The sequence below is a fragment of the Narcine bancroftii genome, chromosome 13 (genome assembly GCF_036971445.1).
Source record: "Narcine bancroftii isolate sNarBan1 chromosome 13, sNarBan1.hap1, whole genome shotgun sequence".
Classification (NCBI taxonomy): domain Eukaryota; kingdom Metazoa; phylum Chordata; class Chondrichthyes; order Torpediniformes; family Narcinidae; genus Narcine; species Narcine bancroftii.
In genome coordinates, this window is record NC_091481.1 from 75202489 (window position 1) to 75214776 (window position 12288).

General features: G+C 43.8%; 1 protein-coding gene across 6 annotated transcripts in view; it reads left to right on the top strand.

The window, feature by feature from the left end:
* Positions 1–12288, top strand: part of klc3 (kinesin light chain 3) — a 107400-nt gene that overhangs the window by 52977 nt on the left and 42135 nt on the right. For all 6 annotated transcript variants that reach the window (XM_069909419.1, XM_069909418.1, XM_069909421.1 and 3 more), the window contains 2 exons: positions 3434–3521; positions 5596–5697. In XM_069909419.1, the coding sequence (XP_069765520.1) occupies positions 3434–3521; positions 5596–5697 (190 nt within the window). The remainder of the gene's footprint in view (positions 1–3433; positions 3522–5595; positions 5698–12288) is intronic.

Here is a 12288-nt window from a genome sequence, read left to right on the forward strand (position 1 = left end):
GATGAGTGATTGGACTCGGGTGTCAGGCTCCTGGCAGGAGCGGGGACGTTGGGATGCCAGCAGGAGCGGGGACATCAGGCAAATCGCAAATACAGTGAAACCCTGATTTAGCACAACCCCGCTTTTTTCATGATGAGATTTTATGGACCTCAACGATCGTGCTATAATGGGGTTTCACTGTATTAACTAATTTGTTTCCCTGTGTTTACCTCAGCTGATCACTTCAAAATTGGTAAAACTACAGGTATTGGCTGTCTGTTAGCTTTCACCTACCTGTGTGTAGTCAAATCAGTTTATAAACCATCCTTGCCATAGAACTCTTCTACAGTATGTTTCTCCTTACCCAAATTTCTGAATACCGAAAAGATCCATTAACCTGTAGCGTTTGGGCTACACGAGCGTAGAGAAGAACACCTGAGATTGAGACTAGTTTATTGCACTGCCCATTGTGTTTATATGGGCTCCAGGCGCTGACGTCAGGTCCCTGCGTCATTGGAGCGCTGGCCTGGGATTGGTCAGCATTCCTGCCATGAGGGAGGTCACCTGGGATGATGGCTGGTGTTACCCCCAGGTCTGTGCAGTCACTGCGTTCATCAGCCATTTTGTGAGCCAGTCCATGTCTTTGTGAGCAGGCTGTTACGAACTGAACGTTTTTGCGGTGGCGACATGATGTTACAAGTTGAAAAAAAATTATCGCCCGACTTACCCATGTGGGGCTCTGATGTTTTGGTGCCAGTTTGGTAACAACAGAGCTCAAAACCAGCCGGGAAAGCAGACGCTGAACACCTGGATGTCAGCTCTGAGAAGCTGGCTGGAATCTTGAGCCAAGAGTGACTGGAGGAAATTGGCCGGTCAGGCAGCGCACAGGGAGAAATTAGAATGCCGATTGTCCTGGTTTCAGGGAACTCCCTCCCCTCTCTCTTTCAGTTTCTTCTTTACTCTCCACTGAACTTGGTTTATAAACTGTGTACCACTGTCTATCAGCCACAAGTGGTCAGAAGAATCCTTTGTCCTGGCATCAACAAGAAGAGTGGCCTCCAGGCAGGACCAGAGAACTCAGGCTCCCAGGCAGGAGTGGGAATCTCGGGCTCCTGGAGCAGGGATCATAGTCAGGACCATAGTCAGGTGGGGAGGTGTCGGAGATCGGCGGCGGCGCTGGGGAGGTGTTGGGAATTAGCAGTGGCAGTGGAGAGGTGTCGGGGACTGGCGACGGCAGTGGGTAAGTGTCGGAGATCGGCAGCAGAGGTAGGGAGGTGTCGGGGACTGGCGACGGCAGTGGGTAAATGTCGGAGATCGGCAGCAGAGGTGGGGAGGTGTCGGGGACTGGCGACGGCAGTGGGTAAGTGTCGGAGATCGGCAGCAGAGGTGGGGAGGTGTCGGGGACTGGCGACGGCAATGGCTAAGTGTCGGAGATCGGCAGCAGAGGTGGGGAGGTGTCGGGGACTGGCGACGGCAGTGCTGCTGTGCTGTTTTTGGGTTTTTCCAGTTTTGTTCCGATATCCAAAAAAAAACCCAGTAACCAAAAACCATCCAGTCCCAAGCATTTCAGATATGGGGAAAGGTATTGTATTAAGTTCTCTTTAATAGGCCATCTTTGAATTAATGGTTGAGATGTAAAAGTTTAATGAAACGATTTAGTGAAATCAGTGTTAATGTTTGGAAGTGATGGGACAGGAGATCCCACCCAGGAACAAGTTAGTATTTTTGTTAATGCATTGGATGTATTGATGTTCCATGAGATGTGTCAATATTCAGAGTGGACCAAGGGAGCACCTTGCTATTTCACAGCCACCCCCCGCCCCCACTCCCCCCAAGGGCTTTAGTGTTTGCCAGATGTTCTGCAGGAACATGTTGTCCCAGAATCATTGTGTTGTGTCTGTTGTTGAGAGCCTCTGGATTGTCTCATTACTTGAGGGAGTTATCTACCCTTTCTGTGAAAAACTTGTTAAATCTTTTCCAATTTTATAGTGGAGTTGATGAGGCACAGTGATGTTCACTGATCAACTTTCATAGTTTCAAATGCACCAATCTGAGTTTATCTTTCCCTGCACCTTTTACTTCTATACGCATGTACCTTTCAAATGAATAAATAATTACAGATAATGAAAATGGAGGAAGAATTTTCATTCTCCAAAACTGCTGCTGTTATTGAGAGCTGTTGTACTGTGGTTTCGCAGCAAGAAATAGATGAACAATAATCTTGGAATTGACTTCTGCAATTGTTTGAAAGCAAGAATGGCCTTTGTCCTTGAGCCATACAACTTCAACATAGCAACATGTCCTGAGGACCATTACGAAACAAAAATTGGAATCAGGCCTTTTTAATACAAGTGACAGCTTGGCCACTGAAGTAGACTTAGAGGAGAGTTCTGAATAAGCCTGGATTTGTCTCTCTCTAAACCTCTCCATCCCTTCATATCTCCCTCTTTGACCAAGTTCACTTCTGTGGCTTTGTTCAAAATTAATGACGGGGAAGACCTTTGGAATATTTTAGATGTTAAAAGAGCTATGCAAATACAAGTAATTGTCTTGCCTAACACCTGCCCCATCTGTCCCTGGTACTTTAGGGGACGAAGAAGCAGACTTAGGGAGAGAACTCCAGAGCTTAGTATTCAGGCAGCAGGAAACACCACAAGCTGCCTGTGGTGGAAATGCACTGTGTAAGAGGTCAGAATTTAAAGAGTATTGAGATCTCAGACTGAGTTTTTTGGAACGAGCAGAGTTTCACAGATAAGGATTTCCATGGGCTAAAATTTCCACTTCTGACCACTGTACTGGCATGACACGTGTCAGGTGGAAACAAGATGGGTCTCCGTTGTCACATCATCCACCCCGCCAACAATAGTACAGTTCAGAGACTGGGGCAAAGCTTGGAGCAGTAATTGCTGCTAAAGAGGGACCCCACATAAAAACAAGAGAATAGAGTTACACTGAGCCAGGCATCAGATCTCCTTGTTGGATGGTAACAAATATCTCAGTTTTACAGCACCCAGTAATACTTTGTCATTTACGCTATGCCTAAAACCACAACCCTGATATTTCAGTAGTTATTCACAGTTTGGTGTTGTTAATGCAAATAATGTTGGAAGGAACCATCTTCCCTCCAATTCCCAACAGCTGTTTTTACCGATTGACTCAGTAAATCTCAAGCAGGATATTTGCAGGTGTCCTTTCTGGATTTGTCTCTCTCTCTAAACCTCTCCGTCCCTTCATATCTCCCTCTTTGACCCAAGTTCTTTTCACTTCTGTGGCTTTGTTTCAAAATTAATGACAGGCGAAGACCTTTGGGATATTTTACACGTTAGAAGAGTTATACTGATACAGGTTCTCTTCTTCTCCCAACTGCTTGAGAGTCCGTCAATGGTGGCAGCATCTGCTTCTTCAAAATGCCTTTTGGAAACTTTGCTAAAATATTTTTTTCCCTATTTTACAGGGATCAGAACAAGTACAAAGAAGCAGCGAATCTTTTAAATGACGCTCTGACAATCCGGGAGAAAACGCTTGGTCAAGATCATCCGGCGGTTAGTTTCTTGTCTTGCTGTATTACCTTAGCTAGGCTGGTCTTCTGATTGGTTGCTTCTTCGTGCCCTCAAGTTCCAGGTAAAATTGGGGCAGGTGTTAGGCAAGACGAGAACTTGTATTTGCATAGTTTTTCTGATGTGGGGGGGGGGGGGGGTTTACCGGAACACCCAGAGGAAACCCACGCAGATACTGGGAGAACGTATAAACTCCTTACAGACAGCGCCAGATTCGAACTTTAGTTGCAGGTGGTGTAACAGTGTAGTGCTAACCATTCTGCTAACCATGTCGCCCTGTATTGGCTAAAGTATTTCTTGATTCACAACAGAAATTAAATTCCAAAAAATAATGATTTGGCTTTAAAATGCTGTAGTACTTCCTGATGCTGTAAAGGGCTTGTGGGCTGAAAGGGTGTATCTCTAAATTAAATTTTAATATCTGATTGTAAAACCATGCACGTAAACCTCAAATCTAGGAAAGCTGGTCTGTGTTACGTTTAATTGTTTGCAGCAGACTGGAGTATGATGCTACAAGTTTGCCAGTGACCCCGAGTTTTCAGAGCTAAAGATTGGTGGTGGCAGGGGACAGTGGACTCTGAGTCATGGGACTCTGGTCACTCTACAACTGTGGTTTTCAAACTTTTTCTTTCCACTCATTGTGACAGAGTATATAGGTGTTTGGGAGATAAATTGGGAAAGGTTTGTTAGAGCAGGTCACACACAAACATTTTAAAACAGAATTTTTGCAGGAGCTTTTGCAAGAGACTCGTGATGGACGGTCATTTGCAAAAGGCAACAAATGTAACAACAGGCAGTAGCAGCTCTGTCTGGAAAAGAGAATTTACTGTCTGGAAGGTCACGTGATCTTGGCAGGCAAAAGCAGGAAAAAAAACAGGCTCTGCTCTCAGAGTTGGAGGGAGTGAGAGAGAGAAAAGAGAGACACAGACACAGGTTCCAGAGGGACTAGGTGGCAAGCTTTGGAAGACGGCCTGGTCAAAGGAGAGGACTGGCTGTCCGGTGTTTCCCTTAGAATACTCTGTGGTGACCTGAAAGAAAGAGGTTATCATCTGGAGAACTCTGAGGGGAGCAAGTTTCGTCAGCAAGACACTGGAGTGGCTGATTAAAAAGGAATCAGTTGTGGATGTCCTGGAACAACAAAAATTCTCTCTCTGAAAACCAACAAGAACCCTTCTGAGTGGTAACCATTTACCTGTTAAGCACCAAACCCTGGTGAACTTTATTAATGTTAACTTCTGTGCATAATATAAGCTTTGCCTGCAACCAGTGAGATTGGACTGTGAACCAAAGAACTTTGCTGAACTTACACACACACATTACACACACGTGTGCTTAGCATTAGAAGGGGGTTAAGTAGGTTAAGTGAGTCAATAGAGATGTTAAAGTTTGATTCTATTTTCTAGTTCAAAGATAATTAAAAGCAACTTTTGTTTAGGTGACCCTTTGTCATGGTGCATATCTATTGCTGCCGGGTTTTGGGGTCCCCTGGACTCATAACATCACATCCACTTTAAGTAACCCGTATGCCATTGGTGATCTATGATAAGTAAAGGATTATTTAAGGTGGTATGTAAGTGGGGAGAAAAGGTTGAGAACCACTGCTCCTGATCCAATTGTTACTGAAATATTTTGCTTGAGAAAAATTGTCATTGGCCCATTTCCTTTGAAGTTATGAAACCGTGCACATAACGAGTCAATGAGGTACAATTAAAACACTGGTTCTCAAACTTTTTTTTCACTCACATGCCACCTTACTAATCACAGAGCACCTATGACATAGGGTTTACTTAAAGTGGTATGTGAGTGGAAAGAAAACGTTTGAGAACCACTGGTCTACACTAACCTGTCCTGGTTTGTTGGATGGAGGTGGTTTCATCTGTGGCAGCCTGTACAGTCACCCAACATGCTGAAAGATGCTGTAAAGTCACAGCTAAATAATGGCTGTCTCAGCAGAATGGTGAAGGTCTGCAGACCAGTAAAGCAAGGGGTTGGGGGGGTGGGGGGGGGAGGGGAAAGAAAGCATTTCATGCTAACCTTTCCTCTTATTTCTGCTGTGCAGGTGGCTGCCACTTTGAATAATCTCGCTGTGCTTTTTGGCAAAAGAGGAAAATATAAAGAAGCTGAACCATTATGCAAGAGAGCGTTGGAAATCCGGGAAAAGGTTGGAAAATTAGAACCCTTTACAGTATTTTTGAAAAAAAGTAGAAATATGTAATTGTGTAATCTTCCCCACAGTTAAACCAATGAGCAATTCCAAGGAAGGTGAAAGAAAACACCCAAAACTGCCGGAGAAACTCAGCAGGTCCAACAGCGTCCTTAGGAGGCAAAGATGCACAAGCAACATTTTGGGCCTGAGCCCTTCGTATTACATCGGTATAATGTTAAACACTGCGTGACCTGCTGAATTTCTCCAGCAATTTTGTGTATTACCAAAATCACAGTGTCGGCAGACTTACTTTTTTTTAAAAAATATTTTATTTAAAGTTTAAAATCACAAAACATAACATTAGTTACTACAATTTGATACATATATAATGTTTGATGCGCTATCGAGCAGAAAAGCAGACACAAAACATAAAGACTGTTCAATAGGTTTTATTCCAGACAAACTTCCACAGAGATGGCTGTGAGAGAGGCTGTACTGACCTCGAGGGGCTGGATGTAGCTTATATCCCGGAGGGTGATTGGCAGCCAACCGGGTGTTGCCTTGTCCTCCAGTGCTCTTCCTGCAGGTACACAGGTTGCCCCCTGCCATTGGCTGGTGGTGTATCACCATATAATGTGATTAATCATTTTTATATTTAAAAAAAATTCCAACCTCCCCAACCACCCAACTAATACCCTCCTCCCTTCCCCAGCTACAAAGAGAGAAAAAGGAGATCATTATCTAATACAATCACTTTTAGAACTTTAAAGCTTCTTGGGTGCTGGAGCGGCGACATCCATCGAAGCAGACAGAGAGTTCACATTTTAACATCAATAGTTTTCAAATATGGGCTCCAAACTTTAGCAAAGAAAAAATATTTATCTCTCAAATTATATGTAATCTTTTCTAAAGGAATATAGGCTCTGCAGGATTTCTTGTTTCACTTCAAGGAATGTCTACTGGAGTAATGGGCATCTCCTGGCGCTGCTGAGAATAGGTTTTGTAGATCTCTCTTCAAGGACTGTTTACTGAACAGGTTACATGCAAAAGTGTAACAGTGCTAAATAAGCCCTTTAGTCACTTTTCCAGGCATGGACATTGCTGGTAAGGCCATTAGTTATTGCCTACCTACAACTGCCCCTATGTAGGTGATGGTGATCTACTCAATCTGGAATTAGACCCAGTGACAATTCTGCATTTTGGATGTTATAAAAAGATGCATCACAGATGAGATCCAGTGAAGATTTGACAGATTAATATAGACCTTGGGTGGATAAGTTATAGGAATAGTTTGCCTAGACCTGTCTTCTATTTTCTACCAGTGTCGAAGAAAGGTTTTGAGGTGAACTCTACCACCTTCCTCATGCTGACAATTGACTCACCTCCACGCACGTGTCCCGGTCAGGCCCTCAGCAAACTCTACCACCTTCCTCGCACTGACCATCTGACTCACCACGCAAATGTCCTGGTCAGGCCCTTGGCAAACTCTACCACCTTTCTCGTGCTGACAACCTGGCTCACCTTCACACAAATGTCCCGGTCAGACCCTAGTCACACTCTACCACCTTCCACGCGCTGATAACCCTGCTCACCTCCACGCACGTGTCCCGGTCAAGCCCTTGCACTGACCACCAGGCTCACTTCCACATACGTGTCCCAGTCAGGCCCTCCTGCTAACAATCCAGCTCACTTCCACGCACGTGTTTTGCTCAGGTCCTCGAACTGACAACCTGGCTCACCTTCACACAAATGTCCCAGTCAGTCCCTCACACTGACAACCTGGCTCACTAGTGACACTGAACAGAATGTACACGCTTTGAGGGACGTTGCCTGTTCAGTGGGAAAAAACCTACACGTCCAACAAAGTCTTAGCCCTCCCCCTCCCCCCCCCACCCCGTAGGATCCATCCGTGCAGTCCGACTGCCTTTGGCTCTGTACAGGTTTTAAACGGTCTGTTATAGGATCCAACAGTGGTTTATTTTAAAATTTGTGAATAAAATTAAAATTTTTACAGGATAATTTGGTCTTAAAATAATGTAACAGCATCTCTCCACCGGTCAGTGGTCAGTGCCAGGCTTTGGGGAGGGGGGCGGGGGGGTCATCTGATACAAAGTGTATAGCTCAAAACCTCCATTTTAGGTGGAAAATTTGGCAGTCGTTCTATACAACGGCATATACGGTATATGGTGGAGGAAGGGAGACAGAATCAAATCAAGATGGTTAAGATGGTGGAGGAGGAACCACAGGAACTCAATCTTAGGTTGTGAGCTCACTTGTTCGTGCGAGTTCAGAGCACACTGTTTCTACTCAGGGACATGTAGAATTTGGAATCACCTCCACCACAAACCCTGGGAATTAAATATTTTAAAGGCTGAGATTTTATGGGGTGGGTAAATGTGTTTAAGGTTGTGGAGTAGAAGTACAGTAAAACCCCTGGTATCCAGAATTCAAGCAACCGGCAAAAAAAATCAAGAAAAATAAATTTTAAAAATTAAAATAAATAAGAATAAAATAATAGGTAAAAATATGTAAGTTTAATTGTAAAAGTAAATGTTCTCTGAAATAAGACATAAACCTTTGGTGAAGATGGGAGCGGAGGGCCTTGGTCGGGGCTTTGCTTGCAGCAGCTGTTTGGATGAAGTTGTGTGAAACAGCAATGGCGTCGCCCGGGATGAAGAGCTGGTTGATGCCGCTCGCCGTTGGTGTGAATGTTTCCTTGTCCCTGCTTAGTAAGAGTTACCATCGTCAGAGGCTTTATCTGTAAACTTTGTGGGGGGGGGTTAATTATCTGTAATATTAGTGTTCATCTTTTGGGCGGCTCTGTAGAGGGGGAAGAAGCTGCAGATAAATGTTTTCAAAGAATGTGACTGAAATAAAGTAAAATGCTTTAAGGTTTACATATTCATGTAAGCGAAGTTGTACTTCATCTGCCATATTTTTACCCAGTCTCCCAATCTGTCCTATATCCCTCTTCAATTATACAATTTCTTTAACAGTTCCTGCTCCACCACCCATCTTAGTGTCATCTGCAAATCTGGCCACAAAACTATTTAGTCCACAATCCAAATCATTAATATAAATTGTAAGAAGCAGCGGCCCCAATACCGACCCCTGCGGAACACCACTAGTTACAGGCAGCCATCCAGAAAGGGAACCCTTAATTCCAACCCTTTATCTTTACGACATGCCCTTTGTATTTCTAACTGTATCTCATAGTCCTCTTCCCAGCTGTTGTTTGGGGGCCTGTATATGCCTATGAGCCACTTTTCTATCCAATCTAATAGCGTCCCTGTAATTCCATGGGCCTTCATTTTATTTAAGCAGCCTAGCATGCAGCATCTTATCCAAAGCCTTTTGAAAATCCAAATAAATAACATCCATAGCCTCCCCTTTGTCCATCCTACCTGAGATTTCTTCAAAAAACTCTAATAGGTTGGTCAAACATGATCTATCCTTTAAAAAACCACGCTGTCTAGGTCCTATCCTGTCATGCATTTCCAAGTATTTCATAACATCATCCTTGAGGATTGACTCTAATATCTTCCCTACCACCGAAGTCAGACTTGTAGGACTAGAGTTCCCTTTTTTTCTGCTTCCCGCCTTTCTTGTACAGCGGAACCACATTCGCAACCTTCCAAAACCCCAGAACCATGCCAGACACTAATGATTTCTGGAAGATTGTCACCAATGGATCTACAATCTCCAAAACCATCTCTTTCAAAACCCACAGGTTTACCTCGTCTGGTTCGGGAGATTTATATGTCTTTAATCCATTCAATTTACCTAGCACAATTTCTCTAGTAATCTTAACTGTATCCGGCTCTACTCTCTGAAACCTCTGACTGTCAGGGATATTACTAATGTCTTCCACAGTGAATACTGATGTAAAATATTGATTTAATTCTTATGTCATATCTTTGTAACCCATTATAATTTCCCCAGCATCGTTTTCTATTGGTCCTGTATCAACACGTGTCTCTCTTTTATTCTTTATATGTTTTTAAAAACTCTTATAAGGAAAGAAAAGAAAAGTTATGAAAAGAGATTGGCAAACAATATAAAAAAAGATACTGACTTTATTTCTTTCTGTAAGTTTTTAAAAGAATCCCTGTCCTCTGATTTCCCACCAGTTTTAGCTTACTTATATTCCCTCCCCTTTGCTTTTATCTTAGCCTTAACCTCTTTTGTTAGCCACATTGGTACCATCTTTCCTTTGACTGCTTTCCATTTTCTAGGAATATATATATGTCCTGCATGCCTTTTATCATTTGCAAAAATATCTTCCAATCCTCCTCTGTTCCTCTTACTAGTTTGCTATTCCAGTCAACTTGGTCCAGTTCTTTTCTCCATAATTTCCACTGAAAAATAACCTTTTTCCCTTTTCAAATTTGAAATTGAATTCGACCATGTTGTGGTCACTACTTCCTAGAGGATCAAAGACCTTTAAACTCCCTATCAACTTCGGGTTCATTGCACATGACCCAATCTAGAACTGCGGATCCCCTGGTGGGCTTCTCTACAAGCTGGTCAAAAAAGCCATTGCTTAGGTTTTCTACAAACTCACACTCCTGTGATCCATTAAATTTCTGTCCTTCCCAATTCTCTGCCATATTAAAATCTCCCATAATTAATTTGATATTATCTTTACGACATGCCCTTTGTATTTCTAACTGTATCTCATAGTCCTCTTCCCAGCTGCTGTTTGGGGGCCTGTATATAACTGTTAATATAATCTTTTTACCCTTGGCATTTCTTAATTCAACCCCTACTGATTTAGACCGTATGTCCCTTCTTTCTATTGATTCATCAGAGCACCCCCCTCCCTCCACCTCTCCCCTCCTGTCTATCTTTCCTATAGACTGTGTAGCCTCAGATATTGAGCTTCCAATTGCACGCCTCATTGAGCCACATTTCAGTGATGTCCACAATGTCATACCTTTTTAGTTGAATCTGAACAACCAGGTCTTCTACTTTGTTTCTGATGCTACATACATTTAAGTAAACTGTCTGTAAGCCTGTTATTGATGACATATGAGCTGTATTCTAGTTGAACAGCTCTATTTCCCTTTATGTCATTTTTGATCACTTCTGAACTATTAATTCCTTTCTCTGATGTAACTCCCTGACTCACTGCTATCCTATTTTCTTTGCTCTCATTATGATTTCCCTCCCCCCGCAAAGCTAGTTTAAACTCTCCCCAACGACTCCAGCAAACCGTCCTGCCAGGATATTGGTCCCTTTCCATCCTTTTTACAGAGGTCTGACCTCCCCCAGAAACAATCCCAATGATCTAGGAATCTGAAGCCCTGCCCCCTACACCAACTCTTTAGCCATGCATTCATGTGCCATAACTGTGCGGGGCACAGGAAGCAATCCGGAGGTGACCACCGTCGAGGTCCTGTCTTTTAACTTTCTACCTAGCTCCCTATATTCCCTCTTGAGGACCTTGGCTCTACAGGTTATTCAGGAGGCCGGCAGTCACAGAGAGGAGTTACAGAGAGGTCGTCATTGGTCTATGTCATTTGTCTCCACATGGACCATGACATCCGGCTGCTCTCCCTCCCCTTCCAGCATGTTTCTGAGATGATTTTAGACATCCCTAACCCTGGCACCTGGGAGGTAACATACCACCCGAGAGTCTCTAGGCATTCCAGCAAACTTCCTGTCTGCCCTCCTTACCAACGAGTCCCCTGTTACTAGTGCTCTCCTCTTCTTAGCCCTTCCTTTCTGAGCCGAGAAGTCAATCACTGTGCCAGAGACTTGGCCACCCACCTCAACTCATCCCTGGTACGTCGTTCCCACCAGCAGTATCCAAAACAGCTAACATATTGTCAGTGGGAATGCCCACAGGGGTACTCTGCATGACCGGTCCCTTCCTTTTACCTCCCTGGGAAGTCACCCATCTATCTGTATCTTGCCTATGTGGGGTGACGACCTCTCTGTAACTCCTCTCTGTGACTGCCGGCCTCCTGAATAACCTGCAGTTCATTCAGTTCCAACTCCAGTTGCCGAACTCAGTCAGTAGGGAGCCGGAGCTGAATGCAGGTGTGATTGTCTGGAACAAGCATACCGTCCCAGATTTCCCACATCCTGCAGCTGGAACAATCCACAGCCTGAGCTGACTCCATTAGCTTGTAGAATAATACCCTTGACTAGACTTCCCTTCTCCCCTTACCTTGGTTGCAGCAGTTGCTCTACTCGCCGAAGCCTCTCGAGCCAAAGCCTCAAAGGCCCCACTCACTCGCTTGGCCACTCCTTTACCTCTTTTTATTGGCCCCGTTACTCTAACCTCACTCCTCCTCCTCTGGGTCTCCGCCTCCTCCGACTCTCTGCTCGAACCCACTATGTATCCTTATCTTTGCTATATAAATTGTGTCTTTACTTAATATTATTGTTGTGAAGAGATTTACAAACTCCTGTATCACTTAGCATGTAGAATATTTCTCGTCTTACTTTAGTAGGTCTTGCTCTGTCTGATGTGGTGGAGCACTTTGCCCTTTACGTGCAGGAACTATTTTAAATGCCACAGGAGATCTCATTTGTTTCAAAATGAAATATCGTCCTACCGAGGAAAATTCTCTGGTTTTAATGCCATGAGTCAAATAT